This window comes from Saccoglossus kowalevskii, chromosome 15 (assembly GCF_978046115.1).
Source record: "Saccoglossus kowalevskii chromosome 15, keSacKowa6.1, whole genome shotgun sequence".
In the NCBI taxonomy this organism is placed as follows: Eukaryota; Metazoa; Hemichordata; class Enteropneusta; family Harrimaniidae; genus Saccoglossus; species Saccoglossus kowalevskii.
This window is the reverse complement of record NC_140655.1, coordinates 35,374,835-35,396,144: the sequence shown is the minus strand read 5'-3', so window position 1 is coordinate 35,396,144 and position 21,310 is coordinate 35,374,835. Positions and strand designations below refer to the sequence as shown.

The following is a 21,310-nucleotide window of genomic DNA, read 5'->3' as shown; positions in this document are numbered from 1 at the left end:
GAGAACAACCAAGTCACCAGTGAGTCTACACAAAACACTATGTAGAGAACAACCAAGTCACCAGTGAGTCTACACAAAACACTATGTAGAGAACAACCAAGTAACCAGTGAGTCTACACAAAACACTATGTAGAGAACAACCAAGTCACCAGTGAGTCTACACAAAACACTATGTAGAGAACAACCAAGTCATCAGTGAGTCTACACAAAACACTATGTAGAAAACAGCCAAGTCATCAGTGAGTCTACACAAAACACTATGTAGAGAACAACCAAGTCACTAGTGAGTCTACATAAAACACTGTGGAGAACAACCAAGTCACCAGTGAGTCTACACAAAACACTATGTAGAGAACAACCAAGTCACCAGTGAGTCTACACAAAACACTATGTAGAGAACAACCAAGTCATCAGTGAGTCTACACAAAACACTATGTAGAGAACAGCCAAGTCATCAGTGAGTCTACACAAAACACTATGTAGAGAACAACCAAGTAACCAGTGAGTCTACACAAAACACTATGTAGAGAACAACCAAGTAACCAGTGAGTCTACACAAAACACTATGTAGAGAACAACCAAGTCATCAGTGAGTCTACACAAAACACTATGTAGAGAACAACCAAGTCACCAGTGAGTCTACACAAAACACTATGTAGAGAACAACCAAGTCACCAGTGAGTCTACACAAAACACTATGTAGAGAACAACCAAGTCACCAGTGAGTCTACACAAAACACTATGTAGAGAACAACCAAGTCACCAGTGAGTCTACACAAAACACTATGTAGAGAACAACCAAGTCACCAGTGAGTCTACACAAAACACTATGTAGAGAACAACCAAGTCACCAGTGAGTCTACACAAACACTATGTAGAGAACAACCAAGTCACCAGTGAGTCTACACAAAACACTATGTAGAGAACAACCAAGTCACCAGTGAGTCTACACAAAACACTATGTAGAGAACAACCAAGTCATCAGTGAGTCTACACAAACACTATGTAGAGAACAACCAAGTCACCAGTGAGTCTACACAAAACACTATGTAGAGAACAACCAAGTCATCAGTGAGTCTACACAAAACACTATGTAGAGAACAACCAAGTCACCAGTGAGTCTACACAAAACACTATGTAGAGAACAACCAAGTCACCAGTGAGTCTACACAAAACACCATGTAGAGAACAACCAAGTCATCAGTGAGTCTACAAAAAACACTATGTAGAGAACAACCAAGTCACCAGTGAGTCTACACAAAACACTATGTAGAGAACAACCAAGTCACCAGTGAGTCTACACAAACACTATGTAGAGAACAACCAAGTCATCAGTGAGTTTACACAAAACACTATGTAGAGAACAACCAAGTCGCCAGTGAATCTACACAAAACACTATGTAGAGAACAACCAAGGCACCAGTGAGTCTACACAAACCACTATGTAGAGAACAACCAAGTCACTAGTGAGTCTACACAAAACACTATGTAGAGAACAACCAAGTCACCAGTGAATCTACACAAAACACTATGTAGAGAACAACCAAGTCACCAGTGAGTCTACACAAAACACTATGTAGAGAACAACCAAGTCATCAGTGAGTCTACACAAAACACTATGTAGAGAACAACCAAGTCACCAGTGAGTCTACACAAAACACTATGTAGAGAACAACCAAGTCACCAGTGAGTCTACACAAAACACCATGTAGAGAACAACCAAGTCATCAGTGAGTCTACAAAAAACACTATGTAGAGAACAACCAAGTCACCAGTGAGTCTACACAAAACACTATGTAGAGAACAACCAAGTCATCAGTGAGTCTACACAAAACACTATGTAGAGAACAACCAAGTCACTAGTGAGTCTACACAAAACACTATGTAGAAAACAACCAAGTAACCAGTGAGTCTACACAAAACACTATGTAGAAAACAACCAAGTCACCAGTGAGTCTACACAAAACACTATGTAGAGAACAACCAAGTCATCAGTGAGTCTACACAAAACACTATGTAGAGAACAACCAAGTCATCAGTGAGTCTACACAAAACACTATGTAAAGAACAACCAAGTCATCAGTGAGTCTACACAAAACACTATGTAGAGAACAACCAAGTCATCAGTGAGTTTACACAAAACACTATGTAGAGAACAACCAAGTCATCAGTGAGTCTACACAAAACACTATGTAGAGAACAACCAAGTCACCAGTGAGTCTACACAAAACACTATGTAGAGAACAACCAAGTCATCAGTGAGTCTACACAAAACACTATGTAGAGAACAACCAAGGCACCAGTGAGTCTACACAAACCACTATGTAGAGAACAACCAAGTCACTAGTGAGTCTACACAAAACACTATGTAGAGAACAACCAAGTCACCAGTGAATCTACACAAAACACTATGTAGAGAACAACCAAGTCACCAGTGAGTCTACACAAAACACTATGTAGAGAACAACCAAGTCATCAGTGAGTCTACACAAAACACTATGTAGAGAACAACCAAGTCACCAGTGAGTCTACACAAAACACTATGTAGAGAACAACCAAGTCACCAGTGAGTCTACACAAAACACCATGTAGAGAACAACCAAGTCATCAGTGAGTCTACAAAAAACACTATGTAGAGAACAACCAAGTCACCAGTGAGTCTACACAAAACACTATGTAGAGAACAACCAAGTCACCAGTGAGTCTACACAAAACACTATGTAGAGAACAACCAAGTCATCAGTGAGTCTACACAAAACACTATGTAGAGAACAACCAAGTCACCAGTGAGTCTACACAAAACACTATGTAGAGAACAACCAAGTCACCAGTGAGTCTACACAAAACACCATGTAGAGAACAACCAAGTCATCAGTGAGTCTACAAAAAACACTATGTAGAGAACAACCAAGTCACCAGTGAGTCTACACAAAACACTATGTAGAGAACAACCAAGTCACCAGTGAGTCTACACAAACACTATGTAGAGAACAACCAAGTCATCAGTGAGTTTACACAAAACACTATGTAGAGAACAACCAAGTCACCAGTGAGTCTACACAAAACACTATGTAGAGAACAACCAAGTCACCAGTGAGTCTACACAAACACTATGTAGAGAACAACCAAGTCACCAGTGAGTCTACACAAACACTATGTAGAGAACAACCAAGTCACCAGTGAGTCTACACAAAACACTATGTAGAGAACAACCAAGTCACCAGTGAGTCTACACAAACACTATGTAGAGAACAACCAAGTCACCAGTGAGTCTACACAAAACACTATGTAGAGAACAACCAAGTCATCAGTGAGTCTACACAAAACACTATGTAGAGAACAACCAAGTCACCAGTGAGTCTACACAAAACACTATGTAGAGAACAACCAAGTCACCAGTGAGTCTACACAAAACACTATGTAGAGAACAACCAAGTCACCAGTGAGTCTACACAAAACACTATGTAGAGAACAACCAAGTCACCAGTGAGTCTACACAAAACACTATGTAGAGAACAACCAAGTCACCAGTGAGTCTACACAAAACACTATGTAGAGAACAACCAAGTCACCAGTGAGTATACACAAAACACTATGTAGAGAACAACCAAGTCACCAGTGAGTCTACACAAACACTATGTAGAGAACAACCAAGTCACCAGTGAGTATACACAAAACACTATGTAGAGAACAACCAAGTCATCAGTGAGTCTACACAAACACTATGTAGAGAACAACCAAGTCACCAGTGAGTCTACACAAAACACTATGTAGAGAACAACCAAGTCATCAGTGAGTCTACACAAAACACTATGTAGAGAACAACCAAGTCACCAGTGAGTCTACACAAAACACTATGTAGAGAACAACCAAGTCACCAGTGAGTCTACACAAAACACTATGTAGAGAACAACCAAGTCATCAGTGAGTCTACACAAAACACTATGTAGAGAACAACCAAGTCATCAGTGAGTCTACACAAAACACTATGTAGAGAACAACCAAGTCACCAGTGAGTCTACACAAAACACTATGTAGAGAACAACCAAGTCACCAGTGAGTCTACACAAAACACTTCTTCACACATCTTCATGCAAGATCTTCACATAATTTTTTTGGTATATTTTCGTGTTGGTTACATTTGATCTGTTTGATATGATTTCCATGACTATGTCAGGATACATGAATCGTTGGTTGATTAGCCACTATAATTAACAGTCACAGTTGTCTATAACAAAAAACCCTTGTAAACCATCCAAAATATCCTGACGTTTTTGTCTGGTCTGGTAGTCTCTGCCTGATTGTGTTGTTCATATACTGTTGTATACTACTTGGCAACCCAATTTGCCTTGCCATGTACTGGGATCAACATTCCCATCAGAATTAAAAATTTGAGCAGTTTAAAACCAAATACCAAGGTTTAAATAGACAACCTTTTATTTTAATGCAGTAGAGATTTTACACAACTAGCATGTGTGCTACACCATGTGGGCATGTATTGAAAGCTGAAAACACTTTTTAGATGACAAATCAACAAGCTATACAATGTGTTTGGGCATCACAGGTCACTTACTGCATTGATCAAGGCTCTCATCAAAATACATTTGTAGAAAGTTTTACGTAGCTATACAAAATGCAATTAAAAGATTGATCACAATCAGTACATCTTAATTAGTATAAAATATTGAACAAAAAGATTAAATTTCAAATGTGGTGTCCACAGTAAAGACTCCTATTAGTAAAAGAAAAACAAAATAATATCATTTCATGGATTCCAGTAAGGGAATGATTGTGTTGGGATGTTCTCATCAAATGCTATTGATATCACCATGGTTAATGAAGATTTGGCACAAAACTACAGCTTCCTGTGGTTGAAAGTATATGATGAGATAAGAGTTAAAAGTAAAAACATTGACCTGGTATATGATTGTCATCAACTTTATGATGCATACAACGTCAACTAATACTGACAAAAACTTTTGGTCCCAGTGTCGAGCAAAAAGCAAAACCCAACAGTTTTTGGTGCATGTGATAAGTACGAGTTGTGATGCTGCTGTATCAGTGTTATTGCAGTCAAACTGTTCTCAACTTTTAGAAAACAGGTTAAATTGACCCACTTGAAAAAAAAAGAAATACCAAAAAATAGATAATTAAATCTACTATTGACACTAATCATTCAACATTCAATCTCTTTTAGATGCACAATGCAACAAGTATATTTTCTAACCATTTTGTTTGTTTTGTGGTTCCTCCACCCCTTCCATCATTCTCTTGACCCTTTCTTCAGCTCTTTTCCTGTCCTCCATCACATCATCTTTAGTGTACTGATACGGTGAAGCAGGTACCTAGCAACATCAAATGGAAAAACAATTTGCAAGGTATTGTTTTGTATTTGTCTGTACTTTATTTTATTTTATTATATTCAATTCATCTTCAGTCACTCATTTTATTTTCTTCTAATATATTTTTGTCATTGGGCCATTCCAGTTTATATCTGCACCCCCCTGTTGATGTGGTCGGATTTCCAGCACTGTATGATGGGGAAAATACCGCGGAATTCCAACTGTATATGAAGAAACAGAATCTGGAAATCTAGACAAGTATGAAAAAAAAATTCCTGGAAATCCAGGCAGTTATGGCTACTAAATAAAATATGGCCTAGTTTATCTCGCCACATACCAGTTGGATTTCCTAAAAAAAACTTGGAATTCTGACTGTATATGGTAAAAAAATTGGGCCAGCATGAAATAGTTATTACTGAAATTAGATAAGGATGGTGGCACGAATGAGCTCATCAACAACGTGAATCAGGACTAGTTTGGATTCCATTATCAAATATAAAATTTTGAATTTGGTAAATTAGCATATGATGAGATTTAAATTTGGAAATCCTACTCTGTATGGTGGCACAATGGAACTCATCAACACCATAAGTAGGACCTATAGTTTTGGATTTCCATTACTGTATGGTGAATGGTGATTTGGAAATAAAACTTTGTATGACTTATACACCCATTGAAATTATACCCTGTATGAAATAAACACACAAGCTCATCAACAGGGGGAGGGGTGCAGATATAAACTGGAATGGCCCACTGCACTTTTACATTTTGTCATATATACAAATGTGCTAAAATTGTTCGCTTACCAGCAATGACTTGTCTTCCAGTATGCTAAATAACGGTACTTTTTTCCTGAGCGGAGTTGTAGATGACTTCAATTTTGGAGTCAGTAACTTAGGAGTTCTAACTTCAGATTTTATGGGTGTATCAGTTGCAGGCTTCTTTTGACCATTTGGTGTGCTTCTCTCTTTAGTGACAACAGGCACTCTCTTTTCTGTGGGAGTATCTCTATGACCAACAACACAAATTTTTAGACATTAAAAAAATAATTAATTTTTACCTTGCTGCACAAGTTTGGTACTTGCTTCGATAATAGAATTAATCATGTAATCTAGAAATATGTCCGCCAGACGGCTAACTGGGAAACCTATCCACAAGACGGCTAACTGGGAAACCTATCCACAAGACGGCTAACTGGGAAACCTGTCCACCAGGTGGCTAACTGGGAAACCTGTCCACCAGGTGGCTAACTGGGAAACCTGTCCACCAGGTGGCTAACTGGGAAACCTGTCCACCAGGTGGCTAACTGGGAAACCTGTCCACCAGGCGGCTAACTGGGAAACCTGTCCACCAGGCGGCTAACTGGGAAACCTGTCCACCAGGCGGCTAACTGGGAAACCTGTCCACCAGGCGGCTAACTGGGAAACCTGTCCACCAGGCAGCTAACTGGGAAACCTGTCCACCAGGCGGCTGACTGGGAAACCTGTCCACCAGGCAACTGACTGGGAAACCTATCCACCAAGCGACTGACTGGCTAACCAGTCCACCAGGCGGCTAACTGGCTAAGCTGTGCACCAGGCGGCTAACTGGCTAAGCTGTGCACCAGGCGGCTAACTGGCTAAGCTGTGCACCAGGCGGCTAACTGGCTAAGCTGTGCACCAGGCAGCTAACTGGCTAACCTGTCCACCAGGCGGCTAACTGGGAAACCTGTCCACCAGGCGGCTAACTGGGAAACCTGTCCACCAGGCGGCTAACTGGGAACCCTGTCCACCAGGCGGCTAACTGGGAACCCTGTCCACCAGGCGGCTAACTGGGAACCCTGTCCACCAGGCGGCTAACTGGGAACCCTGTCCACCAGGCGGCTAACTGGGAACCCTGTCCACCAGGCGGCTAACTGGGAACCCTGTCCACCAGGCGGCTAACTGGGAACCCTGTCCACCAGGCGGCTAACTGGGAAACCTGTCCACCAGGCGGCTAACTGGGAAACCTGTCCACCAGGCGGCTAACTGGGAAACCTGTCCACCAGGCGGCTAACTGGGAAACCTGTCCACCAGGCGGCTAACTGGGAAACCTGTCCACCAGGCGGCTAACTGGGAAACCTGTCCACCAGGCGGCTAACTGGGAAACCTGTCCACCAGGCGGCTAACTGGGAAACCTGTCCACCAGGCGGCTAACTGGGAAACCTGTCCACCAGGCGGCTAACTGGGAAACCTGTCCACCAGGCGGCTAACTGGGAAACCTGTCCACCAGGCGGCTAACTGGGAAACCTGTCCACCAGGCGGCTAACTGGGAAACCTGTCCACCAGGCGGCTAACTGGGAAACCTGTCCACCAGGCGGCTAACTGGGAAACCTGTCCACCAGGCGGCTAACTGGGAAACCTGTCCACCAGGCGGCTAACTGGGAAACCTGTCCACCAGGCGGCTAACTGGGAAACCTGTCCACCAGGCGGCTAACTGGGAAACCTGACCACCAGGCGGCTAACTGGGAAACCTGTCCACCAGGCGGCTAACTGGGAAACCTGTCCACCAGGCGGCTAACCTGTCCACTAGGCGGCTAACTGGCTAACCTGACCACCAGGCGGCTAACTGGCTAAGCTGTCCACCAGGCGGCTAACTGGGGAACCTGTCCACCAGATGGCTAACTGGGGAACCTGTCCACCAGGCGGCTAACTGGGAAACCTGTCCACCAGGCGGCTAACTGGGAAACCTGTCCACCAGGCGGCTAACTGGGAAACCTGTCCACCAGGCGGCTAACTGGAAAACTTGTCCACCAGGCGGCTAACTGGGAAACCTGTCCACCAGGCGACTAACTTGCTAACCTGTGCACTAGGTGGCTAACTGGCTAACCTGTCCAATAGGCGGATAACTTGCTTACCTGTCCAGCAGGCAGCTACAGAGTTTCAATGTTTCACAATTGCTCGTGGCTGCTAAAACAAAGTTCTATTGCATCTTACAATTTATGGATGGATTTAATTTAGCAAATTTTACTTATCAGCGAAAAAAGAAAAATTTATAATATGCTTTAATGTAGACAGTGTTAGATGCCTCCTTACACATTCTTCTCTTGGACATCCTCTGATGTTTTCAAATAACCAACTAGAATTTTGCGAGGTGTTTCTACAAATGAGGCACCATCTTCAACTTGATTATCCAAAGCTTTTCTCTTCTTGCTGTTGCTACCTTTCTCACTGTTCTGAAATGTTAGGAGAATTCATTAGTCAACCACAAAAAGAGAAGTTAAAAGCAATTGTTCACGCATTTCGTGTTATTTTCGGAAGAAAGAAATTTGTACAGTGTTAGCACATTAACGGAAAAAAGCTACACATGTATTAAATTACGACTTTTGCTATGACCACAGGATGTTTTCACTTTATACAGGTTACAGACACTGTAAATGTCTACAGCACCACCACATGTCATACTGTAAAATACTTTATACAGGTTACAGACACTGTAAATGTCTACAGCACCACCACATGTCATACTGTAAAATACTTTATACAGGTTACAGACACTGTAAATGTCTACAGCACCACCACATGTCATACTGTAAAATACTTTATACAGGTTACAGACACTGTAAATGTCTACAGCACCACCACATGTCATACTGTAAAATACTTTATACAGGTTACAGACACTGTAAATGTCTACAGCACCACCACATGTCATACTGTAAAATACTTTATACAGGTTACAGACACTGTAAATGTCTACAGCACCACCACATGTCATACTGTAAAATACTTTATTTAGAAATAAATTTAAATTTTACTATTTTCGCTGAAGAGATGAATCAACGAAAATAAAATCTAGCGAATATACCTTTTTTGCTATACTTTACATTCAACTCAGTGGAAATAAAACTCCATACAAAACACCCAAAAAATCATTTCAGTGAAAATTAATTGCAGCTAAAATAAAGCATTTTAAAGTAATCAACCAAACTATTTTAACTGTATGAACTACCGGGTAGGTTGTGAAGTCATTTCTATATAATCAAATAACTATGAATTATGGGGTCTAAATTACAATCGTTTTCACTAAACATTGGACAATCAGCTTGTGGTAACTGTTGATACATCAGAGCAAGTACCTAATAAAATTGCCACTGATTTTATCACTACTAATCAAAACATTATAACTGTAGCTTAAACATTTTTGATACAATGTATAACCGTCTGTACTCAACTCATTTACATAAAATGTTACGTTTGTGTGCGTGTCCCGGTAGTGTGTCCAGACACCCAGAGCATATAACGTAGGAGTACATGTAATTTGGTGACACACAATTTAGTGTACAACAGAAAATTGTTGAACTTTACTTAAATGGGCTGTCATATAGACAAATTGCACAACAAACTGTCGTGTAAAAAAGTACTGTGAATAATATATGCACTAAACTTATTACAAGCAATGATGTTTCAGCTGGGAAGCACGGACGAAAACACGGTAACAGAACATGCTTGACTGACAATATTTGACAGCATATTGAATTTCATAAACGGCGACAGCCTAGTATTTATCTGCGTGAAATTCAGTCAAAGTTATGCCAAGTTAACGTGTGCCTCGATGTCCCCAGTTCAGCCACGGTTTACCGGGGACTTGTTCACCACTTAAACATGACGAGGAAAAAGTTAACGACAGACATTAACGAACAACGAATGCTTGACTTATCGATAACATTTCTGATTTTGGACCATAACAGCTGCACTGGTTTGACGAGTCGTCTGTCATTCGTACTACTGGAAACTGTTACGGGCATGCAGAAATTGGTAAACCAGCGATAGAAATACAGCGGTTTGTGTCTAATTACACAATAAACCTGCTTACAAGTATATTTGGTGTCTAATTTTCTGATATCATTGTTGGACCTTCCAATGCTATGGAAATGAACTTTTTCTTCGAAGCAGACAATGTAGAAGACCACGATGGAAATCATTGTTTGGCACCGGGAAATTGTGTAATCATGGATAATTGTGGTTTTCATCACGCCAGGATTGTCGTACCTAACTTGTCATACAATTAACATACAATACGAGTATAATATCTGTGAACAATGTTTTCGGCCTATAAAATCATATCTTCGGGGAAACCAGGAATTTTTGTTTACAAATATTTAAAAATTGAACTTCAATTTGGAAAATCTGTCATGGTATAACAATATTTTTACAAATCCGCAGATTTAGATGCGATATTCGCCAAATCTAGTAAAGTTAGGCAGGACTGGTTTGTTTCGCCGACAATATCTCCCTCTGGGTTCTCCTTTTCCTTGGCTGTAGGTGCCAATTCTGGAAATTCCACTTGGTTTGCCATTCCAATTTTGGGTTGAGGCGAAGTCACTGCTGCTGTGTACTGGTAAACTTGGACTTGTTTCCGCGAGTCTTGCCATTACTGTACTATCTGGTGTAACTGTCATCACATTGCTAGTAGGTGGGCGCATAAACGCCCAAGGGTTGATAAATGGAGTAGGATTTCCATACCATGGCATCATATTTTGCGGAATAACCATTTCTGGGTTGGGCTGTGCTGGAACATACGGAGCATAAACTTGATTTGCCTGGTGTGGAGTTGTAACTATGACTGTCGACGACGTAGATGAAATAGCATGCTTCAATGGAGAGGTTTCCTCGGATTGTTTTATTGTGTGTGTTGTTATTTTACGCTAGTCTTCCACGTCGTCGTCATCAGGTTTGAATTCAGAAACCTTCCATTTTCCCATTTCCAATAATTTAGGTAGATCAACTGCATCTTGGAGATTTCCTGGTGACAATTTACCATCCAAAGCAACTTTAAGGAGATGAACATCTTTTAATAATTTGCTGCGTCACTCTAACACAACGTACTTTTCTGGGAAGAGTCGTTGCAATCGTGGTTCCAGAACACTGGCAGACTAGCTATGAAAGACTTCACAGACTGTAATTCCCCTTCTAATGCTTTCATCTTGTCTTTCACGTTCTTTATTTCTTTGTCTTTCTGTGAAATTGTGAAGAAATAAAATAAGAAAATGGAGAAAATGGAGAAAATAAACTGCTAAAATTTACTACCGGTAACCCCATTTGAAGTGCGAACAAAAAATGTTTGCTACGAATGTCTAGACTATGACCAAACACTAATACAGTTAAAAAATTAAAATTATTCTGTGGTGGTGTTTTACTATTAGCCATCACCACCTTACATAGATTAGGCATGAAAAATATGAATTAAATCATTCTATAAATATTTCATAGCTTACTTGACGTAATGCTTTGGAATGTTCCCGGTGTTTATCTAATCGACAACAATACATATAACCAGCACATGGTTCATAACAACACTCGCGACTGCCTCTGTTCCCACTTTCCTTGTGTCCTTTGTGACATAAATTGCATATAGCGTCAATAGCTCGGATTCCTGGTAGTGCAAGTGTGGCTAAAGGTGGTGGCGGAGTCTTCAAATCTGTCCACTCGCGTTCAAGTACAAACTTGCTTTGTGATAATATTTCTAACTGGTCCTTTCAGACATAGTAGGAGCCTGCGACAGTTTTTGTCGTGGCGTTTCACTTTCAACATTGGTAGATGTTTCGTCTCTTTTTGTAGTCCAATCAACGTCTTTTGCCAGTACTTGAATTAGAAGCCCCTAAATTACTGTGAGTCATTGCCGAAGATGACTTAACCGCCAGGAAAGTTCCGTCGACAACGTATAATTGTTCACGCATTGTATCAGTTTTTAAGCGAATAGTGTCCACTATCACATCACGATATTGTTCGTTTGGTGGTAAATCAACTCGCTGTCCATCTTCGTCCATGATTTGCAAATAGCCTGCATTCGCCTTAAAAAGCAATCTGTTCACATAGATAGTCAACAAAATTTTGATATGACATGCACATAACTCGTCTTCTTTAACATAGATTGGAACAATTCTGTCCTCCGTGTCCAAAGAGCGTTGTGATAAATCAGCAATGCTGGTCAGGGCAAAAAAATGAAATGTCTTGCACAAACAATGAAAGACAGAATGGCGCCTCAGAGACTCAGACAGGTATACATTGTACCAAAAATGTTTAGGCTACGGTTATAATGTTTTGAATAGTAGTGATAAAATCAGTGGCAATTTTATTAGGTACTTGCTCTGATGTATCAACATTTACCACAATCTGATCGTCCAATGTTTAGTGAAAACGATTGTAAAAGCTTAGGTTTTTATATTCACAACTATCATTCATCACTCAAACTGAATGGAGAAAACATATTTGTTGATATCTGAATCAACATGAAGCATATGGGAGACACATAGTGGTATGCATATTTGTACCATCATTACAAATAGTTCCACATTTAGCTAACCTCAATTACATCTTGGGACAAAGGAAATATGAACATGATAAATATTTTCACTCTCGTTGAAAATTCAACAGTAAATAATTATATATATTGTACCATTGCCCATATTTGGGTAATGCATTACATCATTATTATACATCACCATACGAGTCTTGCACAGGTGCACTCAATTGACTCAGAATTTACATAACATATTGCAGTTATATTTTGCATTTTGCAGTTATTGGGTTTGTGACATAGGAATAAACTATCTCAGATTTATTTATGATCTATTCGTATCACAGTGCATATTCCAGAACTGCGACATAAAACAAGCAAAGATAGCTATGCCATATCACTACTTCAAATTGAAAACATAACATCTAACAGTGCCATATTGAATTCACACAAACTCATTATATGCTATGGTGTGACCCAATAAGGCATTGTAGTCACTCCTTATTTTTATAGTAATACAACTTGATACCTTTCTTTGTCTAACCCGTCTAGAGGAGCTGTAAGAACACTCAATGGCATTTCTAGATCGTTTCATACTGCCTCCCTCACTTGATTTCAGATCAGTGTTATTTAAGTCACCATTATATATGGGAGTATTCCTACCAGACTGTGATGGGGTAGCTGTAACCCAGGTTGAACCACTGCAAGAAGAAGAGTTATCACAACGCCTGCAAAAAGAATGCAAAAAGAAGCATTTTAGCGAGTCATTGCAATGTGTTCAATCAAAGACTGCTTACAGTCAATGATCAAAACCTCTTTAAGTTAAAAATCTTTTGTTCTTTCCAAGACGTTCCAACATCAGTTTGAAATTTTACAATTATCTACAGTATTTAGAAGCACATCAATAGAAGTGCATATATTGTATATTGAATCATTGAAATATAAATAACACCTATGTGATACATGAGTGTATGCGCTACTAATCCTACTATTTTTTTTTGTATCTTCTGTTATCAGGTTTTTACTTGATTCAACACTATAAATGAACCATCATAATACAATCCAGACACAGACTTGACACAGACCATAGTTTCAGATTACTGTAAAAACTGTATTAGAAACCGCGGCTTCTATTAAAATGATACAATGCAACAGAGGGAGTGCAGCTTCTATTAGAGCATCCACACATACGAGAAATGGTGAATTTTATTAGGGATGCAGCTTCTAATACAGATTTTGCAGTGAAAAATATGTTGGTATTAAAAAATCGTTTTTAATTTGTTAAATATCTACTGAATGTGTAATGTGAATACCTCCGTTTTGAACCTTTCTCAAAGAGTGATGAAGCAGTACTACTATTATCTTCATTGTTTTCTTGCATCAATGTCCTCTTTTTACTTTCTCTCAGTGCTGATAATATTGTCTCTTTATTCAGCGGATCTACCATGCCATTGTGTCTTTGCAACCTATGAATGATAAAGCAACTTACAGAAAGTCATCCATCAAGGAATGTGTAGAATTATTCAGCAATAATATACAATGCCATTAGACCAAAAATAAATACATTGTTTCAATAACATGCACAGGTAGGGCAGTCAAGTTTTCTTTTCCTATAAATAATGACGAAAATAATTTTAGCCAAACTGGTTATCAAATTTCTATTTTGCTGTGAAATTCAGGCTTTCCATATGAATGCAGTAAAGCATTCATTTAAGGATGAGACCCATGTCTGTGGGTGCTTATATTTAAACCTGTATTTCACAGTGAAGATGAAATTTGACTACCTACACGTTATATATTTTTAGTTGTGTGTGTGTGTGTGTGTGTGTGTGTGTGTGAAAATGTTTTTTTTGTTTTTTGTTTTTTTTTGTTTTTTAAACTAGTGAAGTGTATCATAGGTTTTTTGAGTTTTTTCACTCAAAACAGATGTACGGAAAACATACTGAAGTTGCAGACATCCTGTCTATTGTCATAAATTGGTCAGCAAACTGGGAATCAGACCGTGTCTGGACTGTGCAATGCGTGTCAAAAGAGAAAATTTTATCAATAAATTACTAGATAAGAATCTTCTGTGAAAAAAATGAACTGTTCCATTGATCCAGCGTATATCAGACGTCTATTAAAGTATTGCGTGTAGTGCCAAAATGAAAGCTTGAAAACAGCAAATTGCATAAAAATAATTTCTTGTCATTCGACTCGCTGGAAACCTATTTGAAACGGTAATTTTTTTCATGGTAATTCGCTTGGATAATACTCATATCTTTGATTTACTCGCAACATGCACTGGTTAAAAGAAATTTGGTTAGTGTTTTCAGGCCAGTCGATAGGGAGACTGTGCATCTATTTACTGAAAATAAAGCACAGGACTTTTATTACTCATTTTATTAATTTACAAAAAGGGTAAAATGATCACTGGGTTTAGTTTAACATATTTGGCTGTCAGCAACCATTACGCACCATAAAACACTTCACAGATGTTCACAGAGTTTATGTATGTGAATGATATAAAAGAAATAGGAACTGTAACCAACTCACATAGGACTAGGACTTCTAATGCCATCATGTGCTGCTATTTTCACTGTAACAGGACTATTCCTGCCATGGGGACTATGTGAACTCAAAGCATTCTGTATAGTACTACCTCCTTTCCATTTCACCGATGGTAAAAGTCCCAGACTTGAATACTGGGCCTGGTGAGTCGGATATCTGCGTTGTCCCATTGCTAAGAAGCGATCTGTTGATGTTTCACACGGTGATGCATGCGAGTGCAGCTCTGGAGAGCTGTAATGAAATAACTCAGAATTAATCGAAGTACAGTAATTCAGAAGCTTACTATTTCAAAGCCAACATATCTAAAAATGCCTTGGACAGATGAGAATTGAAAAGACATTATGATCTACAGCATTGGCCTTTGTGACATCAACAATCAATATTTTGGCAACAGGATAATGGCCATACTGTTGAAATTTAAAATAACAATAAAGGTTATGTTAATTATTTTTTATTGTAACAAAATGATTATAAGTAGTATGCCAATTAGCCTTCATGCTTGAATATTAACTTTTGTTTTTTTACACTACAGTGCCCTGAAATGGTACTTACAGAGTAATAAATTAAGCTGGGTACTGATCATTGTGATGAAACAGATATAAAGATACCAGCAAATAAAACAGTAACAGGTCAAAGTAAGATTTTAAAACTAGCAGACAGCCACAGCTTATATATAGTGTTTCTATTTTTTGAATAATTTTGTATTTAAGTAGACCAAGTTGGCAATATTTTTATTTCAGAACTATCGGTATATTAAATAAAAATTTAAATAATTGATTAATTTAAATAGTAAAAGAAATAAGTCGCAGAAAGCCTGGAGTAATGTAAATATAGGAGTCATTTTTTTTTATTAATTTTCCTTTCATAGTTACACAAGACATTTGCAAAAAAACGCACATAAACAATCAATTGTATTAATTGTATACCATAGACTTTAAAAGACAGACTGTCTTAAAGGGGCACCTTCCAGTTAAGTCTAATCTCACAACAAATTTACTTTCTGGATTAAAATAACAATGAATAACAAAAGATAGATTAACATTGTAAACAACATAAACAATAGTGTCCCATGATTCTTTAGTGCAATCCATGGGATTGAGCGGTTCCCCTTTAAGGTCTATATGTATACCAAGTCATTCAAATATTACTTCATTTGGCCATGAACATATTACTGTCATTTACAGTAAGCACAATACAGTACTAATTTTTCATAAAATGTTATACTGATAGAAACTTGTATTTCTAAAGATAAGAACAACAACTCCTGTGTATTGTTATGTCGAATAATGCTTTTATGCTCCACAATAGACTACAGTACTGAACTTACGAGCACCCGTCACCCATGCGTATAAGAGCACAACGTCATCCTGGGCGAGCACTCAAGGACAATTGCAAATTAATGAGGTCAGCAAAAAGAAATTACAATCTTTATTTATGTCAGTTTTAAAAACAATATACGTACCATACATGGTATCGTTTTGCAGTTACCGATACAGGCGATATCTGCAAAGAAGCGTTGTTCGCCGGCGTCAAACCGCCGGCAGATGGCGAAGATAAAGGCGAATTCAGAAGAGGTCCGGCTGGCGACTGAAATCTTGGACGCTTCGTTATTTTGATTGGAGATCTAGAAAAGCTCGAAGAGTGTCCTTTTCGTCGGTCTTCCTGGGAATAGTTCGATAAAGTGCTGGAATTTTCAGAGTTTTCTATAAATGTGCTCGATCTCTTGCCAGATTTGTGAACAGTTCTTCTCCCAGCTGACCACGGCAACATTGGATTAAAGTTTTGGTGCTGAACAAAAACAGAACCTACCGCAGCAAATATAATATACAAGAAAAGCAAGCTAGACAGAGTTATTTGGAAAACGTTAGAGAGCGTCAATGTTAACACCACAACGCCGCCGATCAAACCTAGTCGACGATATATAGTGTGCATGCTTGTCACCCATGCTTTGACGTCAACTCATCGCATAATGTTTCTTTTCTTCCAAAATGGCGGTCAGGGACGTTGAGAGCGACCTCTCCCGACAAACATACCATTCTCGTTTGTTTATTTTCAAAATTGCCTAATCACTATAATGCCTCGAGTTCAATATCGAAATGATCCTTACTAATAACAAGTTTTTTTTCTGAGCGAGTTAAAGCGAATAAATAGACTGACTGACACAGGACCATTAAGTCATCACGGTAATTCTGTCTTGTATTGTGTCTATAATGTGTATAGTCTAGGGTATCAGTCAACATAGTATGTGATAAGTTGCTATATGTGATATGTGCATAAAGGCTACGGCTAAAGTGAAAAAACTGCTGTTTGAAAATATCGAGGATCATAGATTGTTTAAAAATAGGAGATGACGATGCAGTGAAATCAGAGTTCGTTATAGTTGTTGCATTATAATGGTATGCATTTCCGATACCTTTAATCCGTATTAATATATGTACAGTAATAAAATAACATCGTGACTATGGGACAGTGTATGTTTTACCCAATCATCCGATGATGTTCGCTGTATGATATTGCCAAGTGATATGTTTGTCGATCTCAAGTTAATTTATGCCTATATACCATATGTGTTTCATACTGAGCCATACTTTTGTAAGTCTTAAGCAAAACATTAATTTGTTTATAAATCGGTTGAAGCACAACTTGTTCTCCAACAGCTTTTTTTCAAATATTGAAAAATAAGTAGTTGTCAAAACATAGCGTGATACCATGGCCGTGATACGTCACCGACTTGTGTATTTCAATAAAACCACATATGAATAATATACTGATCGCAGTTATTCACTGAAAATGAAATTTGTTATCGATTATCGCGAATAACATGGATTATAAAGAACTTTTCCACAAAATAAAGACTCTCCAAATCGAGTGATTTTCTCCTGGTGCTTCGAGCTGTGTAGTTAGAGGCATAAATTTCAGTTAGAAAATTCTGGCCTATTTTTCTCTGTATGCAAAATCAATACATGGTAATTTGTTTTTAGAAAACCCTTCAAAATTATCGTATACATTGTTGCCAGGGTGTTTATTAAACACGTAAACCTATAATACTTTCAAAAACGTCGCCATTTCAAGGACTTGTACTCCATTTTTTTTCGCTGATTCGGAAAGAAGTCGTCATTTGGAGAAAGCCTTCCCTTTCAATTAAATGTGCCTTGCTGACGAAGGTCAGAGAAATAAGAATATAATATATATATGAGTGAAATAATTGGGACGTCATTTCCTCTATAGTTACGTAACTTGAGATTAACCACAAAGACACTTCAAAAACAGAATCCGATCGGCATTTTAAACAAAACCACGAGTCTGTAATTCGCCTTGTTCGCACAAACGTATGTGTGTATTTAGAATGCATTTTACAAACCTTAATCTGCCAATGTGTGTCAACTAGTTCTTTGCAAAATTAGTGTTCATACTAAACAGTGAAGCTTGCATTTCATCGACAGTGACATGATAATGAAGTCAACGTAAGTTCTAAGTGACACGATCGTTCGTTGGTTGTTTATCCCTACCACATTAAAGTCTAGCCAATCAAGTAATTCGGTTCATACTTCAATTCGACTGACAATGACCTTTCTTTCAAATATCGCCCAATGGCATTCCAGCTCGGTACAATATGCATATTACACATCTGGTTCTCATCACAAGATCTGTGTTCTCGATGAAATATAATATTGTCCCTGACTGACTATAAGAAGCGGAGAGATATTAGCCCAGAGTGGTCCCAGAAAACAATGAAAATACAATTATTTCTGAGTTGGCCCAATAACTAGAAACACAATAATATTGTCCCTGAGTGGTCCTAAGAAGCAGAGAGATATTATTTCCGAGTGGTCCCAATAACAATGAAAATACAATTATTTCTGAGTTAGCCCAATAACTAAAAAAATAATAATATTGTCCCTGAGTGGTCCTAAGAAGCAGAGAGATATTATTCCTGAGTGGTCCCAATAACAATGAAAATACAATTATTTCTGAGTTGGTCCAATAACTAGAAAAATAATATTATTGTCCCTGAGTGGTCCTAAAAAGCAGAGAGATATTTTTCCTGAGTGGTTCTAATAACAATGAAAGTACAATTATTTCTGAGTTGGCCCAGTAACTAAAAAAATAATATTGTCCCTTAGTGGTCCCAAGAAGTGAAGAGATATTATCCATGAGTGGTCGTAAGAAACGGGGAGATATTATTCTTGAATGGTCCTAAGAAGCGGAGAGATATTATACCTGAGTGGTCCTAAGAAACGGAGAGATATTATTCCTGAATGGTCCTAAGAAGCGGGGAGATATTATACCTGAGTGGTCCTAAGAAACGGAGAGATATTATTCCTGAATGGTCCTAAGAAACGGAGAGATATTATTCCTGAATGGTCCTAAGAAGGGGAGAGATATTATTCCTGAATGGTCCTAAGAAACGGAGAGATATTATTCCTGAATGGTCCTAAGAAGGGGAGAGATATTATTCTTGAATGATTTTAATAACAAAAGAGATAATGTTATCTCTGAATTAATGAAATAATAATTGCATCTTGATGGATAGTACTGTTAATATTGATGTTGTATATTGCTCAATACAGAATGTAATCTTGATGGTCTGTCACACTTATTTTGTTTCTATAATTCAATCAGTGCGGATACAATAATTATTAAACATATTGCAAGCCTCGCCTTGAAAGCGGTGGACTATAGAATTACAACATCATGGACTTTTTTGTACCGAACCGTACAGACACTCAAAAATATACCCATACTGCATATATCGAAAAAAAAATCGACAATGCGCAGATACCGTATTCCATGCGACACTGTTGGCATGCCATTACGTCGTCGAGTGAAGAGTGTGGGGACTGACAATCTTACATGAATTTAAGATAAATGTAAAAAGCTAAAACGAAATCCAACCTAAAATTCAACAAAGGACTTATATATATGTTTTGGCAAAATTAATTGAATAACCGAGACCTAAATTGAATAATAAACATTTGCAAGTGCATGAACACTTGCACTCACATTTATAACTAAATAATGAATATAAATGTACGCATCACATTGAAGTAGAACTTCCAGAACCAATATCTAAGACTTCCATGCTTTGACTTTCACGATTGGAAAATTTGCTTCAGATTCTATCTGTGTAAAACAGTAGTATAATGCGGAATGCAAGATATGCCAAATCTGTTCTTTAAAACGTGAAACTGCAAACATGCTGAACTCATGTAACAGTAAAGGCTAGGGCTAAAATTCGGAAAGTGAAAATTAAAAATGTGTAAATGCCAAACACGCTCTCGTTTAAACTAATGACTCAAACCGAAGGATTACACAATTACGGTTTTTATGTAGAAGAAAGTTTATTCCATTTTTATCGTAAGCGGGCGCATACAGGTATTTTTGTTTATTATATTAACCTGTCAAATCAGCTTCTTTATAAATATAAGACAAACGGAAAATCACAGTCCGGCATCGCAGTACTTGAATGTAATCTTGTTTTTGTACAAGAAATGGACATTACTGTTTTATCGTGATAAAACTGTTTCTCCTGTCTTTACATATTTATTCTTGTACACACTTAGAATACAATATATAGTAAAGTGTCAATAGTTTGAATGTAAATATTATGCTTATTCTGTAGATGTAAAACCATGGCACGTCGTGTCATATATCTGCTAATATTTTGCGAATTTTTCTGCGCGTCGGTCGATAATCCCGCTGTACTGTCGTCGTGCATACTTTGAGGTATCCTCGTAATAACCTCATATTATTATTATCGGATATATTTACAGAAATATTTAACACATAGTCTATTACGTGATATCGGCATTCAGTTGTTTACATTTAATACATAGTCACTCTGTGGCTAAGATCATTGACCGAAACGTCCATCCACCATCAACACGAGACTCTGAATAACGGGTAGGACCTGAAGATGGCGTCATCTTACAGCATTAAATTCACATTACAATTTTATGTTTCCAAATAATCAGATATTAATTCTGGAGAACAGAGTATACAAGAACTGGAAACAGTGTAGTCAAACCAGTAAGCAAAAGATACTATGAATACTATGGCACATGTATACATGAAAATGAAAAAAAAAAATAATAACCTGTAGCTCCCATGGGCAAGTTGACAATCCCTAATATTGCTAAACCGTCAGTTTTAAAACATTT

General features: G+C 38.2%; 1 protein-coding gene across 2 annotated transcripts in view; it reads right to left on the bottom strand.

Moving 5' to 3' along the window:
* Nucleotides 1-18,627, bottom strand: part of LOC102801291 (uncharacterized) — a 70,157-nt gene extending 51,530 nt beyond the window's left edge. The window contains exons 1-8 of one of the 2 annotated variants that reach the window (XM_085490763.1): nt 18,511-18,627; nt 16,612-16,954; nt 15,135-15,380; nt 13,913-14,065; nt 13,129-13,327; nt 8,396-8,535; nt 6,149-6,350; nt 5,228-5,345 (exon numbers count right to left, since the gene is read on the bottom strand). In XM_085490763.1, coding sequence (XP_085346889.1) covers nt 5,228-5,345; nt 6,149-6,350; nt 8,396-8,535; nt 13,129-13,327; nt 13,913-14,065; nt 15,135-15,380; nt 16,612-16,919 — 1,366 coding nt within the window. In that variant the 5' untranslated portion in view covers nt 16,920-16,954; nt 18,511-18,627. Of the gene's footprint in view, nt 1-5,227; nt 5,346-6,148; nt 6,351-8,395; nt 8,536-13,128; nt 13,328-13,912; nt 14,066-15,134; nt 15,381-16,611; nt 17,139-18,510 lie in introns of those variants that run through there. The other variant, XM_085490762.1, reaches the window with a different exon arrangement.
* Nucleotides 18,628-21,310: the final 2,683 nt, after the last annotated feature.